Source organism: Zootoca vivipara, chromosome 14 (assembly GCF_965207765.1).
Source record: "Zootoca vivipara chromosome 14, rZooViv2.hap1.1, whole genome shotgun sequence".
In the NCBI taxonomy this organism is placed as follows: domain Eukaryota; kingdom Metazoa; phylum Chordata; class Lepidosauria; order Squamata; family Lacertidae; genus Zootoca; species Zootoca vivipara.
The window spans coordinates 24,438,992-24,455,984 of NC_142597.1; the positions used below are offsets into that span (position 1 = coordinate 24,438,992).

Here is a 16,993-nt window from a genome sequence, read left to right on the forward strand (position 1 = left end):
ATGAAGGACTCGCTAATAAACCTCCAGAATGGAATCGGGTCCCGTGAATATCGGCCGGAGCCGGACGAGAAACGGAAACGGTTCCACTAGCAGGAAGGAGGAGCCCAAGTGCGGCCAGAGGACTGTGTGCAATACATGTACATAGAATATATAAATATATATATATACAGAATATAAATATATATATATATATATTATATACAGATTTTAAAAGAGAGAGCGAGAGAAAAATGAAGCCTACGTACTGAGAAGAGAGAGCGGTGTGTTGATCCGACCTCCAGCACTGGATGAAATGGAGCGTCATCTGGGATAGGGGCAGGATGTGGCCGAGGTTGTGCTCCCCCGGCACCGAGGCATTGTGGGAAAGTGCACCCCGTGCCATCCTGGAGCCCTCCCCCACACCTCTCTTAGTAGCTGTTTGTCCGTCTGCCTGTCTGTCTCCCCCTCTCTCCATCTGTCTGGGTGGGGTGGGGGTGTCGTTGGGGGGTATTTCACCCAAAGGGAAGCATCAGAAGGCGTGAGATCCCCACCCTCTCCTCCACATTTTTCTGAAAGCGAGAAGATGCTTATAGGAGATACTGTCTACTCTGACTCTCAGGATAGTCGCTGAGGCTGGCAGGATGAAACCTCTTAACTGCTGCTATCACTTTTTTTCCTGGCCAGCTCTGTTGGAACGGCTCTGGGTGGCCCATCAAACAAGAGTTTGCTTCACAGCCTCCTTTTTACAGGGTTATCCTTTTAATGCTGACCTGGCTTGGTGCATGCTTCCCGTAGCCCTTTCTGCACCTCCAATGGAGTACGTGACTCCGAAGAGGGCGTAGCAGCCTCATTGTGTCCTGGAGCGAGTTTTGCAATACAGGTAGCCAGGGATTGCTTCTTGAACGCTCTCAGGTTCAGCTCAGTCCTTGATGCTCATTCTCTTCACATGGGAGGAGTTAGGTGAATGTAACCCCCCCCTCCGTTTTAGTGTGACAGTGTTGTCCCCTTTTGGTGTCGGAGACCCCTCTGATGATCATTGTGCGATTGCATTTCCATCTATGTATCTCGTGGGAAACTGCTGCTTCACTGAAAGGGCTATACACATATATCCTCACCAGAGTGGGGTGGGTGGGTCCCAAAGCAAGTTTCACATAAAGAAAAACCACACACACCCCCAATTTCCCTCTTTCCCAATTTCCCTTCCCGAATACAAATGAGTTGATGGTACCGAGCTTGGATGCTTAGAAGTCCTCGCCCCGGTTCTCGGGCTCCTTTTGCATGGATTATTTGCATCTTTTGTGTCCCGCTGCATCCAGGAGAAGTGCAGAAAGAAAACCAGCCCCTTACTACTAAATGAGGAAATTGCTACTGCCTAAGCAGACAAATGGATCTGCTTGGCAGATGCAGATGCCTCTCACTTGCATGACTGTCTCTGGGATAAGTTATAGGGAGCAAGAATAGTCTTGGAGTGATGTTTCAGGGTGGGCTGGTTGGTAGGCTGCTGGTGACCATTTTAATCAAGCAAAGTCCCCTGACACCCTTTGGTAACAGAATCAAGCCCAGTGTTGGGTGACCTAAAGCAAAAACACAAACAAACTCTTGATAGCTCTGGAGAAATACAGAGTTTGGAGTGTTTCCTGGCCACTGATTTGGGGAAATGACATGCAAAACGTCCAATTTTAAGATGCTGGGAACTTTTCAAACAACAAATTAGAATGATCTGGAATTAGTGGAAGTCAAATGACAGTTCTATATTTTAAAAGCTTTCTTTTCTTTGTAAGTGGCAATTACAGAAGCCTGGGCCCAAGAAGATTACTCTTGTAGGGTTTACTTTGTTTTGCAAGAAGAGGAGGGAAGGTTGATTTTTCCACCAGTATAGACTTCCCAAGAGAGTGTGGTTCACTAGTTTTTCTAACATATCCTTGTCAGCAAGAATCTTTTCTGGTGGTTTGAAGGACAGGCTGGAAAGGCACCCCACCCCCTTTACAGGCTTAGCCTTGGTTCAAGGGCTGTTTTCCTCGCAACTGAGCACTGACCCAAAACGGCTGCCTCCTTTTTTTCAGTGAACAACATGTCAAACACTTTAAGAGGGTCAGACTTGTTCTTCTAAGGTCCCCCCTCCACCTCCCGCCACTGCCACCATGGTTGGACTGTGTGTTTTGTGAACAGAGTAAGGCACACATGGGGTGGGGTGGGAGGTGAGTTTTACTTCCCCATTGACCCCATAGAGTTTTCCCATGGCTGGGGAGCTTTGACTTACCGACTGTACAGGAAGGCAATAGATGTCCCTGTTAAAGGGCCATGAACCTGCATGCATAGCTTCTGTGTTCAGATCCACCCTGTTAAGAGCAAGCAGATTTGCAAGGACAAAGGAATAATCTGTGTCTCTGCATGGTGCTGTCCTTGCAGGTGGAGGAAAGGCTTCTGCTGCTCTGGGGAGACAGGATTAAGATCCGAATTCAGTCTTACTGAGGCACATTTAATTTGGTTTCTTTAAAGGATGGGGGACCAGTTACCCTCTAGGCATTGTTGGGACCTCATCTCTCTTCAGCTCCAGCCAGCATGACCAGGGATGATGGGAGTTGCAGCCTGACAATATCTAGAGAGTCACAGGTTTCCCCACCCAGAGGCAGGAAAGATGTTGTTTTATCCCTTTGAACTGAGTTAGAGTATATAACTACCCTCCCTGCTTGATTGGTCATAAGTGTTGCTAGGTAAAGACATGCTGCCTTCTCTGTATTCTTAAGGATGCTACACGCTGGTTATCATTTGATGAGTTAAAGGTGCAATGAGGATGCAGGGTCTGTTGTGCCTGTGGCTCTTCCTGAATCCCACCCACCTCCTAGCAAACGATTCCTTTGAGGAAGGACATCCTTAGAGGACACTTGCTTTGCGACCGATTAGTTGCATTCTCCTGCCCCCAGTTGATATTGCGATTTCATCTCCACCGAGTTCAACATAGCTGCAAAGGACGCCAGCAGACCTATAAAGCAATTACTCTTGGGGCGCAGATCAATTTGTTGTTCTTTTCTCAGGTCCATTGTCACCTTCTCAGTTTCATTACTTGGACTGACTCAAATACTTTAAAAAAAAAAACCTAACAAGTTACTGTGGAAGGAATGCTAGAGCTGAACACTCAGCCTGCAGAATGACCTTTCTGTTGCACAAGTGTGTGTGTGTGGGGGGTTGATTCTCAGATTTTGTTCTCCATTACCCCCCCCTCCTAATTTCTTCTCTCATTCTCTGGCATCTGCCTCACGCTTACCAGAAGCACAGGTGTCTCTTGTTTTTGTGCCATAACACCCCCTTCCTAACCCCTCCAGATGTGCTAATCAGCCAAATTGGAGTGTTACCTCTCACCCTGGCTTGCTGAGCTTCATCCACACACCATGTTGAGAAAGAGAGAGAGAGTTTCATCTTTAGCAGATTCTGCTAGGATATATTCTCCCCTCACCACTGGAAAAGAGGCGAAACCTGGTAGCAATTCACCTTTCTATGCATTCTGCCCTTATTCCACTTCCTTTTCTCCCCTTTCCCTTGAGTTCCCAGGCTCTTGGCACCCTCTAGGGCTGGCCTGGCACTTCCCCCATACTTTTCTTTCTTCCCCATGACAGCAGTGTCTTCTGAAATGAATGCGGCAAGGGAAGCAGACTCCCTTCCAGAGGAATCACATTCGCACATGGCTCAGAGTATCTTCTCTCTCTGACCCATCTTTATTATTATTATTATTTTAAAAATTACCTCACTTTATTTTGGTCAGTTTTTGTTGCTAAGGTTTGAAGGACTGGCTTCCCAACCTGAGCTTTGCATTGGATTTTTTTTGGAGGGTGGTGGTGGCATAATGTAGCAAAGGATTGGAAGCTGCTTGGGTGATTTCCCTTATTGTTCAAACTCACCTGGAATCTGGGAGGGTGATTTCTGTGACTGCTTGCTTGAGAAATGAGCAGCCAGATTATTATAATGTTCCCTGTGTGGTGGTGATGATGACTTTAAACCCACCTCTCTTCCTCCGCCCCCCCCCCGGCCCACATTAAGCATGAACATCTGGCCTAGATCCTGACAATTGTTTCTCAGGTGTGCAAGTTTTCCTGACTACATTTCAACACCCCATTGGTGGAGGGGTAGGGTTTTTTGGGGGGGGGAGCAGGGGGGGAGACATAAAGGGAACAGACCAGAGATCCTAGCCCTTCCGCACCTCCCAAATATTTCCCACAGCTGGAAGGGTCTGTGGTAGGAAGACAAAATTCTGGCATTGGGTTGATGTGCAGAAGGACACCCCTGGTTGTGTCTGTAGGAGTTGTCTGGCTGTGTCTGTGTGTCTGATTCTGTAACTATAATAAAAAAACTTTGCGCTGTGCGCAAAGTCTAGTATACAAATTGATTTAAAAGGAAAAACAACAACCACAAACTTGACTGCTAGAAACTAGGAGTTTAAAAAAGGCTACAAAGCCAAAATCTTAATGTAAAGTAGCTAGGGGGGGAAATGGAATAAGAGTATGAATAAAATATAATGAACAAAAGAGAGAGAAAAAGCATCACGTGGGTTCTTTTGCTTTTTATTTTGCTGTCTGTTTTCTACGTCTCCTGTGCCTTTTCCACACACATCACAGACAGAAGACACAGTCTACCTTTTGAGTTGAAGACATTGTACACGATTACCTTTGTGTGCCCATGTAAGGCATCCCACCAAGGGAGGTTGTATTCACCGTCAGAAATCCCATATGAACTACTGCATTAGAAGGCAGGCGGAAGAAAGTGTTATTTCTTAAAGAATTATGGAAGTAGTTGTGGTGTGGGAGAGAAAACATTAAGGGGGTTATCTTTACCATTCATTCTTCTGAAGCTTTCCTGGTTCCAGAACTGCTACTTTATTGCTCCACCTCAAGAGCTGAGGGTGTTACCAGATTTTATTATATCGGGTAAAGAATGCAGAGACTGGATTTAGACTCAACTGGATTAGGGTCAGATGACTTCCCAAGGGTTAAATGGCAAATCATGGGCAAAATCAAGAAGGAGGCCTTAGTGCGAAGAAAGCTCCTCCATTGTTACTTTCTGCAGGATGTGATGGAGTGCGCTTAAAGTGGGCATGGCAGCTGGACCCTTCGCCATGTGGAATTATGGGTGCTGCTTTGGTTCACAATTTGAGTAACTCCACAAAGCGTGACATGCTGAGGAAGGTGAGTTACAGCTCGTAAGCTTCGGATATAAGTTAACAAGTTAGTTCAGGTATATGCTCGCTGAGGAGCATCAGCATTGCTATACTTTTTTTGGGGGGGGGAGTAAAAAAAAAGCTTACAGGGTTGCTCCAAAAATTACTGAGACAGACCTGGTTCACGCACAGCACTAAGCTAAACCATGATGTGGTTTTAATGAACCACTGTGGACTCCTAGAGAAGAATCGTAGACTTACCCAATTTTAGAGCTGGAAGGTTGCCCATGGCCATGCAACCTCTGCTCAGAAGCTTCCAATTGCAATCCTGCTCGTTCTGCTGCTGTGATGATCTGGGCTCATGGCTTAACTCTCCCCAGAGAAATCATAAGCATGGCAGAGGGAGGGAAGGGGGCATAACCCTGCCACTCGTATTTGTAGCAACAAACCATGGTTTGCCATTAAGTCTACAATGAGTCTATGTGGTGGATTGTGGACTTTAACTACAGCAAAGTATTTGCTATTCATGCTTTTTCTAATACTATCATTTACTGTGAAAGAAAATAATGCATGTCTAGGCAATAATATCCTACCAAACAGCTCGGCTTAATCTTTGCCCCCGCTGCACGGTCTTCAGATTCCTTTGCTGAAAAGAAAAATAGTGCTCAGTGTTCTACCCCACCATAAAGCAAACCATTACCAGATAGAAGTTTAGATTTTATTAATGCAGACCTTCAAACGGGTGGGTGGCCTTTTTACTGGCCCAGGGGGGCAAACCCACCTTGGCCCAACCCTCCAAGGACAACTTGTGGCTGTGACCACCCCATGCACATAGGCAGACAGCCTTCCTCTTCAGCTGATCTGTGCAGATCAGTTAAGGGTGATGGCAGTGGGCATTGCTTCCTCTTTCTTCATTAAAGTTGGTCTGATGACCGGGAAGTGAGAGATTTGCATCCCTGTCTGGGTCCTGGGCTGGCCCTCTGTGTTATTTCCTCCTCTTTCTTTACTGCTGCCAAAATTGGTTGGGTCTTGGAAGAGGGGGCAGAAAAATATGACAGTGGGGGCAGATCAGGTCTGTGAACCTGGAATTAGTCACCCCTGCCTGATAATAAAATAGTATATGGCAATAGGAGGGCATAACATGGTACTGGAAGTGGCAGGCTTTTTTGAGATTGGAATAGCTGAATAATTTTTTTTCAGTGCCATGCACTGTGCTCCTCTTTGAAATGGCAGGTTCACATTGCCACCTTCCACCGATCCTTCAGTTAGAATTGTCCATCCTGCTTCAGTCTCTCAAGTACATGAAAGGACACGTGACCTGACTTAAAGCCCCTACAATTCTGGGCATCTCGGTCACTGCGTCAAATGCTAAGGAGAACTTTAACTTTCATCACAACATCGTGTTTTGCCACTGCCCTCTGAATCTTGCCGGAAATTATTTTAGAAGTTTGCTGCTTGGGTTTGACTAAATCACAGAATGCCCAAGTTAATGACTCTTGTCCTATTTACACACAGTATATGACATACTATGGAGTGTTGCAACATGGAAATCACATACGATGCAAAGAGAGGGTGCTTCATGGCCACACTCTTACCCCCGGGCTCAATCTAGTATCTGTATAATATCACCACTCTTTTAGCAGTGCACTATGTACCTCAGAAACATCTCTGGCTTGAGCATTTCCTCCTTCTGTACCACAGGTTCATGAAAAACTAAACAGTTTAATTACTGTATTGCCTCTGCCTGACTCTCCAGTTGCTTCTGGAGGTATTGGCCAAAACAGACCCACATCTACTTCCCTAGGAAAATCTGGGGCATGTTCTGTGACATCACTGGGGCACCATACTGAAATTAACACCAAAAGCAATGATGACTAAATGAATGCCACTTAATGCTGAGGAAGCTGCGATGTCTGAATGCATCCAAAAGAAAGTCTGTGTTAGCGAGAGATGAGTATTTACAGAGTCATTGAGGCGATGGGCAACAAAGGAGGTACTGCACCTCTCCCCCCCCCCTTGACTTTGCATGTCTCAAAGGAAAGTCTTTAACAAATGGGCTGATCGCTCAAGGAATGAGAGCCATGAAGTCAAAGCAGTGCGATGTTCCAGACAAACGGAAACAGATTTACGCTTCCTCATGGTTCCTGGTCTTGGGCTCCTGCAAAACCTGGCTGCAGTGACTTACTCCTTGTGTCTGCAGAGTCCCTGAAAACAAGGGAAAAGAGCCAGACTGTGATTCACCTTCCACTTTCAGAAGATTAGATGACAACCTGCATGGGCAAAACACACCACCTGCCTGTAGAAGTCACACATACGAGAGGAGTTTTAGTGCACCTACCTTTTGGACCCCCTAATCTTCTTTTATGTCTCTTGTGCTTTGAATTCTGTATCAGAAAGACTGCTTTGGACTCCTTATCTTCAGCAAAATACAAACAAGGGAGGAAATCTCAAGATGGCACCATGTCTTCTACTCTATAATCCCTGGAAGAGTTCTTGCTGTTGGAGTCACTTGGAACCATTGCAGACCTCTCTACGGCAATCCACATTCCATCCACAGATCATATCTGAACATTTTCAGATATGCTCAGTAGCTTCCTTGGGCCTTGAGATCACGAATGCCCCCCATGGTGGTGCCCGCACACAGATTTGGATTTGCTAAGCAGCCAGTGCCCCCACCCCTGCTGCCATGTGATTTGCACAGAGCTTGTTCACCTTTTTTGCACACTGTACGCCTACGTGGTTTCATCTTCTACTCCTCATCCACTGGCACAGCACAATTCTCCTTGTTTTCCGAAGGGATGGCGAGGTAGTCAGTCCTGGAGAGCAGGGTGAAAAGTGTACTTCAAGGAGAAAGTCCTGAACTGGCAATTTTTAAAAAGAGGTTTATATGGGGAAGGACAGAGCATTCTAGGTTTGAGCCTTGCTGAGCTCTCCAGTTAAAAGGGGAGGTCTTGGGACCAGAGATCTCGGGACCAGGCATCATTATCACCATCATTTATTATTATTATTATTGTTGTTATTGTTATTGTTATTATTCCCCACCCATCTAACTGCTACTACTTTGCGGCTGCCACAAAATATAAAGATTTGGACTGTGGTGTGTATGTGTCTGGGGTTAACCATTTGCCTCTGCCTGAAAGAAATCCTTACTGCTGTTACACCTGCTGTTTGAATGAGAGAAAATTCCTTTCCTCCCAATCCCAAGTAGCTGGGCACTAGGATGAGTGACTAGATTCTGATTATGACTTGGCAGGGGCAAAGTTTAAAGCTCCGTCCCCACCACCACCAGTTCTACGGTAGTTCAAGGTACCTGTATCAGCTCCTGGATCCATCTTCGTTTGGACAGAGATGACTTAGCCACCGTTTTAAAATTGTGGTTCATGAACTCCGATATGGAATCTTAGCCAATAATCTGGCTGCTGCATGTTGGACCAACTGCAGTTTGAGCATCACGGAGCAGAAGGCCATCAGTGGCTGCTAGCCACAATCCTATGCTCTGCCTCCACAACTGGAGGCAGCAATGCTTCTGAATACCAAGTGTTGGAAACCACAGAGGGAGAAAGTGCTGTTGCACTCAGGTCCTGCTTGCAGCTTCCCTTGGGGGACTCTGGGTGTCAGCTGTGAGAGCAGGACACCAGACTAGATGGGCTCCTGGTCAGACCCAGCAGGGCTATTCTTACATTCTTATGTTCACTTACGCATTTTCCTGAGCAACCTCCTCTGCCTTGGCAACTTTCCTGTAGCAGTAGATCATTTCTACCAGCAGCCACAAAGTGAGGAAGACTAAGAGAATATACATCATTATTTCAGAGATGACAGATGTGAGGTCTTCTCCAGCTGTGTAGGGGACAAGAAAGGGAAAGACCCACATGAGCAAAGCCACCTTTGTGGGGCACAGAACATGGTGTCCTGCTTTGCAGCCATCTTTTGGAAACCAGTGAGCTTGTTTGGTTTTCTGTATCTTCCTATATGGAAGTAAGTTGCCATGCAGAAACTGAGTGGCTCTCTTCTCTGGCTCGGACTGTAAGCTCTGTGCCAGCTCAGTGGGCAGTTGCATGCCTATCGGCTCTTATGGAATGGATTGTGCCAACTGGGAAATTACTGGTATCCTGCAGCCAGGAACCTAAACACACACAGTTCCCATTCGCCAGCTGGTGGCTGCAAACTAAGCAAGGATCCCACTGTACCACCACCTCAGTAGAACAGTACAACCTCAGGCTATTTGCAGAGCAATATATAGAATTTCTTTTCCATAGACCATAGTCATTCTTTACAATCTGGATGAAATACTCGTGCAGAACATGATGTAATGCATATTATAATCAAACACTCCCAAGTGTTGGGAGGATCAGAGCTTTTGAGTAAGCAAAAAAGCTTGAGAGGCTAAATGAGGTGAAAGCAGTGATTTTGGATCACCACTAGAACTGCGTGAGAAAACTGAGGTTCTACCATCTCTTAGACGACTTTGTGGTGCCACCCACTGCACCATTGGCAATAAGGCTGACATTTGCACATATACTTTAGGTGCAATTGGGGTGGGCTAGATGACCCCTGGAGTCCTTTCCAACCCTATGATTCTATATGTTCTCCTTAGCGCATGCGCAAACGTGCAGAGTTGCTCAGATGACATACTTTGCTTGGGACAAACAGAGCTACGCCTGTGCCCATCCTGGAACCCTGACAGGCTCTCCTTTTGTTTCCTGTTTCTTTACTTTCCCCATCTGCAGATGTTCTATATTGTGCTGAAGACAAGGAAACAACCACCAAGAAACTCGGGGAGGGATCTTCAGCAAGGGAAGAGACAGAGGAAAAGAGGACACAGAGAAAGGGGTACACAGCTGTTGGCAGAGGGGGAGAGAGAGAGAAAACAATATAGACACAGCGTAAGGAATGAGATGCAACAGGAGGGAGCCATATTTAGTTCAACAACCATTTAGCGCTGCTTCTGTTGAAACTGACAGTCTCAGCAAGCCGTTAGAGAACAGCCTACGGACATCCCTTTCCCCCAATGAGCCCAGTTTTGATGACTCATTGAAAGAAACTAGATGATGATGATGTGATTTCCTACAAGGACTTGGGACTTTTTAGTTCAGAGAAAAGACAAATAAGAGGTGACATAGTGGGCATTTATAAAATTAAGCTTGGCATGGAGAAAGAAGAGCTTTTCTCCCTCATAACACTAGAATTAATGGACATCCTGAATGTTGAAAGATTCAGGATAGATTTGAGTGTGTGTGTGTGTGTGTAACTCCCTCCCACAGGAGGCAGTGATGGTCACCAACTAGAATGGCTTTTAAAGAGGATTGAGCAAATTCATGGAAGAGGAGGTTTTCAATGGCCACTAGCGACAATGGATATGCTCTACCTTCATGGGCGGAAGCTGTAATACCTATGCATATGAGTTGCTGGAAGAGGAGAGCACTCCTGTGCTTGAGGGTTTTCCACAAGCATCTGTGAGCACAGGATGCTGGATTAGCTGTGCTACTGGCCTTCTTACATTCAGGCTCTTCTTACATTCTTATGATAAACATTGTGGTGAACTGAGTTCAAATCTGGGGTGACTGGAGGTGGGAAAGAACCTCTCCTATTTTTACAGGTAAACAAACTCTGAACTAAAACTATATTGCCACATGGAAGACATGAGTTTCCTAATGACCCAAAAGTTTTGTGGGAGTGGGAGGGTTCTGTTTTAGAGGGTAGACAGAAGCAAAAAGTCTATAGTTTTGAATTAAGGGACTATTTTTACACCCGGCCTAAAACTTGGCCAGTGTGGAAAACAATGCCATACTGTATATATTATTACACCAAGTCCATCACAAGCCCCATTTCATTACATTCTGCCTTGACTCCCCAAAAGTCCCTTGTGGGGAATGGTGACAAAGGGATGGTGAGATAAAGCTCCAAAGTAAACTTTGGAACCAAGTTTTCCGAAGGCAAAACTGTACACATGCAATTTTTGCTGCTCGTTTGTTCAGCTCACTAACATGGAATGAAAATCATTCGAAATGATTTCAGGCCTAATTCTTCCGCTAAATGTATCTCAGGTATTTTAAAGGAAGTAAGAAATGAACAGGCCCTTGCAAGTTTGAACTGTGTGTCCCTTCTATGGATCAGAGAAAATGTCCACTTTCTCCCCCCCCCCCCAAAAATAGTGGTCAGAGTAGTTTAAGGGTTATTTGGCATCAAGGCTATAAAACGCCATTCATGTTTAACCAGTGAGTGTCTCTGGGTCACCTAGGAAGTCATCCTTAATTTGGCCCTTGACAAATCCTTCAGTCTGCTTTACGGAATGCAAATGTGGGAGAAACTGCTTGAAACTTAAGTCGTCTCCCCCCCCCTTCCTTACACAAAATACCAACTTCTGCATCACCACTTGTGTGTGACTGCAAGAGACCCACTGCCAAGAGGCACCAGAATTAAGGGACATGCCCGTCATCCTTCGTACCCTCCTCCACCACCGTGAGACGGATCAGTGTAGAGCGGGTGACAACTGGGCGATGAACCTCGAAATTGAATTCCCGAGTGACATTGCAGGTGTAGATCCCCGAATCATTCAAAGAGATGTTGAGCACGGAGATGGACACATCCTGCATGTCTATGCTCCCGTCCCATTGGAGCCGACCACGGAAGCGGCTCCCAAGTTCCTGCTTCTCATTCTCGTACTTGTAGATCTGTAGAGAGCAGAATAAGGAAGGGTGCTGTTATTTTCAGACCTCTGTGCTGTCTTCTGTTGCAAGGAACAAAGCCGGACTGTTTAAAATGTTTCATTGGAAAAATCTTCTTTTAAAGATCTTCTTCAGTGACCTCCCTAATCTTAAACTCTTCTTCCCTGCTCCAATTGATATAGAATACAAAGAAAACGTGGGAAATGCATGTGTGGATTGGCATTTAATACGCTCCCTTTGAACAAGAAAATAAGGTGGCAATAATGCAGAGCAGGAGAGAATGTCAAATGATCCCCAAGAATAAACATGAACAGATAGTCTCTTTGGATTATGCTACAGGGGCATCTCGACAGTAGTGGGGCCAACACTGGGTGCTTTGCCAGGTGTCATAACTGAGGTCTAAAAACAGCTGTAGAACAGCTGTCCTTGTGTGTCAGAACAGAAAAAGAGGAACAATGCAAAAGCATTTATGACACCAATATGTTTTCTTCAGCTGCTCTGTGAATAAACTGGAGTTTAGCACTTTGTTTTGCCAGGATGGTGACTTCACGGACCAGTAAATATTTTGGAGAGCTTCTGAAAAGATGTGTGAACAGCATTTAAGCTGTCAGGACATTTAACCTTTCTGATCTAGCCTGCCTGAAGCTGACGGTTGGTAAGATTCCTGCGCTCAGGAATCTTTTAGGAAAGCAGATCTGGCCACCTCGCAGTAAAGCCTCCTTTGCAGATAGCCTAATGGGGTTTGAGGACCCAGATGAGAGTCTTGCTGGGAATAGCACCCTCATCAAAACATCTATTAATAAATGTCTAGTTATAGGCAAATACCTATGCATTTGCAAATGGTCCTCGTTTTTCTAGTTTTCCTTGCCAGGTTAGAATAACCACCCATTACCTGAGATTTATCCTTTTCACCTTATTTCCTCCCACCATTTATCAAGGAAGAGAATACGTCTCCGGGTCCCCTTTTCCATTTCTCATTTCACAGGCTCATAGCCAGAGCTATCCAATGTAATACTTACAGGCTCATCTATGCCCCCTTCAGCCTTATAGTACCACTCAACCAGAGTGTTGGCAGAAACCTCCTCTCGCTTCATGCAGGAGATACACAGCAACTTCATGCGCGACCCTTGAACTGCCTCTGTCTCTGACGGTACTTCAACGCAGACTGAAGAGCAGACACCCACTGGAGAGCCATGGGTCAGCAGCCCAGTTGGATATATGAGCATATAGTGCAATTGGGAGAGCGACCCATTTTCAAGAAGGGAAAAAGACAGAGGAACACACAAACACATGGAGAGGGGGTGGAGCGACACAGAGAACAATCTGTTATTCAAGACACTTCTGATTCTCAGTGAAAATAAATCTCTCAATTCAACACTGGCATTCGTTGAAAATGGATTAAATACCAGGATTAGCAAAAAAAACCCTTCCATCCTATGCTTATCTCAACCAATAATCCACATTAAATAATAACTTGGTGCTGAATTTACTAGTGCTTTGCAGATTTATGCAGTGTCCCATCTCATTCCTCCAACACAGAAATCTGAATTGTGAGATTTCAATGTTTCTTTGATTATTTGGGCTACAATTGAAGCACATGTGACATACAGTCAACCAACCAGAAGTTATATAACCCAGAACTGCAAGTTCTTTTTTTTGAATCAGAAAGGCAAATGTCACCTTTCTCTTTTTCCCTTTCCCTCCCAGGTTCTTTTTTTTAAAAAAAATATTATGTTTGTTCTTTACATTTCCCCAGAGACACTGCAAAACACATTATGAAAACCTGTATTTCTGTACACACATGACATCTGTAAAAGGCTATTTCATCCTAAAAGCTCACAACATTTAAAAAAGACAGAAGCCCCCCTCAAAAGTCATATCCCCAACACAGTATTGCAGTCTACCAGACTCCACAGAGCTCTTCATCACCATTCTTATGTGAGAATTAGGATGCCAGAATTAGTATCATTGTGGTTCTCTTATATATAGCACAGTTTGCGCAAGTTCATGTGAACAGCTGGCACCAAGTCAGATCCTACTCAACAGTTTGAATGTTTCCCTCTTAAGTGCTACTAGCCAAGCATGTAGATAATGCTTACTGTGCCTTTTCAAACTGACACTGAACAGCGACAGCTTTATTTGCTAGGCAAACAGTGCCAGTGTTTCCCCAAGAGACACAGGGTTCGGGAAAAACACCAAGAAGCCAGCACATTGCTCTGGGGTTTCATTTACTCTGAAGAGCATTTTTGCACAGAACTCTGAAAGCATTTCTGAGTCCCCTCCTGTACCATTTCTGTACACCTGTGAGAATGTTGCTCAGGCAATGTAGAAAAGAGAAGACAGCCATTTAAAAACTGAATGCACATTTTAGCCAAGCTAGGGAATTGCAGATGTAGGGGAGGGGGGAGAGAACCAATGTACCCCAAAAAAACTTTTAAGTGTGGCATGTGAAAATGCTTTCAACTCTCAAAAGTACACAGAATTGACTTAAGAGCAAGGACACATTTTGCCCTCCCACAATGCTTTAAATAAAAGTTGGCACAAAAAATTGGACTTTCGCAAACATGTTCTCCTTCAACCCTTTCCCTCTGACACCTCCAACACCTGTTTATCCATTTTTACAGGCTTCATTCCCAGCTGTTCCTTTGTTGCCTTGGGATCCACAGTTTAACTGGGCGGTCTGACAAGGGACAAATCCGTAGTCTAAGGGCTTGTTTCTCTGTAAGGCTTCCCAGCCAAACTACTGTGTTCTAAGATACAGCATGGAATCCAAAGTCTTGCCTGAATACTGCTGGATTCACTATTGCAACTGCATTTTGGACGTTAAATGTAAAAAGAAGAAGAAATGGTTGGAAGCCCCTTGAAAACATCTTTAAAACTAAGTTTTGACACGGAAATTTAAAGGTACTTGGACTGTTGCCTCCTTTTCTAAAGACTCCCTAGAGAGAAAGCAAGCTCCAAGTTTAATTCAGAGCGTCTCCACCAGCCAAGCAGAGCTGGAAGAAACTCCTTGCCTGAAACCTTGGGACAATATTGATTTAGATAGACCAGCGACCTGACTGGTAGAAGGCAGCTCCATAAGACCCTCTTTGGGGTGGGGGTGGGAAAAGGAAAGTTAATATGAAAGTGATTGCAATTTGCAACCAATTTTCCTCCGGCTTCACTCGATACCGTGCAGGTACAGATCCAAGTACACGATGCCCATGGTTTCGCTTTGTCTCTGCCCAACCGGGAAACAACGACAACCCTCCCCTTTCTTAATTAAAGTGGTGCACAATAGCTCGCCATGGCAACCCATCTCGAGGAGCTGCTCAGGCCCGCGGGGCAACTCGGCAATTAATGACTTCACAGAGGACCTTCTCAAGGATCCTTCCCACTGAAACGGAACCCTCTCTCCGGCTGTCTCACACATGCAAACGTTTCACATGGTCTCCTGAACCGCAGGCGGGAAGCACCTACCGCAGAGGACCACCACCAGCAGGGAAGAGGCGGCGGCCACCTTCGTTAGCGCAGCCATGGCTCCTGGAAAGGCAGACGCAGCTGGGTCCCCTTTCTCCACCAGATCTAGTAGCTTAGTCGCCGCGCAACTGGATCCGGGCGGGAGGAGGAGGCGTCGGGCTGGAACCGACCGATGGGAGCAGCCGAGCCAGGAGGATCAAGGAGTGCAAAGGTGCACCGTTCAAAATCCCTTCCTGGCGCTCCTACTCTCGCAAGGCTTTTCAGCACCAGGGAGAGAGCCCGCGGGTCGCCGCCCTCTTTGGACAGCTCCGCGCTGGAGGAGGCGCTAGACTGGAACTCGACGATGGGATCAGCCGGGGATCCCGGAGGGCAGCGGCGCGCCTTTAACTGACTCGGCTCCCGCGCAGCGGGTTTCAGGACCACGGACAGCTCCTGCGGGTCGCCGCCCTCTTTGGACAGCTCCGCGCCGGGCGGGCAGCGTCGGGGTTACCTGGCGAGGGCGCCAACGCCGGCTGCCCCTTCCCAGTTGTGGGCATCACCAGCCCTTTGGAGGCTCCTGCGCTGCCCTTCCCCCGCCTGCGCTCAGCCCAACGGTTCGGGGGAAGAGAGGCGAGCGACGGAGGACAGCAGGGGTCTTTGGAGAGCCGCTGGGCCCGCTTCCTACAGCCCCGCGGCGCGAAGGGAGACGGGGAGAGGCCCGAGATGGAGGGGCTCCGCAGCCACCAACCCTCGCCGTCGCCACCCTCGCCGCCACCTCCAGCTCCGAGCCTCCCCACAGGAACAATGCATCTCAAGCCGTGTGCTGGAGCCCAGCCTCCTGCGCCGGCTCTGCGTGGCGGGGACGGCTTGTGCCCGCCTTACGGGAGCGCGAGGGTGGGTGGAGGAGGAGGAGGAGTGCCGCCGCCTCCCTTCTCCGAGCCGTGCCTGGATTGGGAACAGCCCCTCAGGACAAGCATGCGCAGACCTTTCTTTGGCAGAAGCAGGCGTCCCCCTCCCACCAGGAGAGCGAGACTCCCCTTTCCCGAAGAATTGGGGGTGGGTGGGGCGTCTCCTGCCTCTTTCCAAGCCAGCTGCTTCCAGAGCCCCTTCACATTTACACCACCCCTTCAGGGTTGTGCGGGGGCGGGGGAGGAACCATGTGCCACCTTTATTTCCTTGTATAAAAGGGGAAAAAACACACACCCTGTTCTGGAACAAAATGAGTCTGGCAAGGAAAGCAAAAGAGGCTGAAGGGACTGCTGCCTCCAGAGCCCCCAAAGTGCCCACCACCCTAAATTATTTCCATGCAATCTGATGGGATGTTCTTCAGTGTTTGAGTGCACAGCAATGCCTGGCATCCTACCAGTGTTCCCTGGCTGGGCAGCCATCCTTCTCTGCTGTGGTTTCCTAAAGGTGGTAGCTAGTCAGGAGTGGCAGCAGTGGTCTGTAACAAGTCCATGTGACTGCCATTGGGAAAGCTCCAAAGGTCACTCTTGCAGCTGGAAATGCTGAAAAAGCCCCTGTTCTCATAGAGCCGGCTTGTGCCCAAAGGGTTTAGTGGCAGGAGCTGGCTGGGTCTCTTCCATCTGGAGAGGCGCCACAATCCCCATCACACTCATCTCCAACTCTGCAGGGCACTCTGTGGTCAAACCTGAATGGATTTAGAAGGAGGGGGATACTCATTAGATCAAGCCAGGGTAGACAGGGATATACTGACAGATTGCTGGTTGATTTGCAGTAAATTGGCAAGGATTGAAGACTC

The 16,993-nt window shown here is 46.9% G+C and overlaps 2 protein-coding genes across 16 annotated transcripts in view; one reads left to right on the forward strand and one right to left on the reverse strand.

The window, feature by feature from the left end:
• Positions 1-4,514, forward strand: part of GRAMD1B (GRAM domain containing 1B) — a 157,609-nt gene extending 153,095 nt beyond the window's left edge. For all 12 annotated transcript variants that reach the window (XM_088657702.1, XM_088657703.1, XM_088657704.1 and 9 more), the window contains one exon: positions 1-4,514. In XM_088657702.1, the coding sequence (XP_088513828.1) occupies positions 1-90 (90 nt within the window). In that variant the 3' untranslated portion in view covers positions 91-4,514.
• The window catches only part of SCN3B (sodium voltage-gated channel beta subunit 3), a 25,635-nt gene continuing 11,709 nt past the window's right edge, over positions 3,068-16,993 (reverse strand). Inside the window, exons 1-6 of one of the 4 annotated variants that reach the window (XM_088657713.1) lie at positions 15,253-16,588; positions 12,813-12,976; positions 11,574-11,799; positions 8,827-8,965; positions 7,841-7,944; positions 3,068-7,333 (exon numbers count right to left, since the gene is read on the reverse strand). In XM_088657713.1, coding sequence (XP_088513839.1) covers positions 7,878-7,944; positions 8,827-8,965; positions 11,574-11,799; positions 12,813-12,976; positions 15,253-15,310 — 654 coding nt within the window. In that variant the 5' untranslated portion in view covers positions 15,311-16,588 and the 3' untranslated portion in view covers positions 3,068-7,333; positions 7,841-7,877. The other 3 variants (XM_088657714.1, XM_060268297.2, XM_035138809.3) reach the window with 3 other exon arrangements.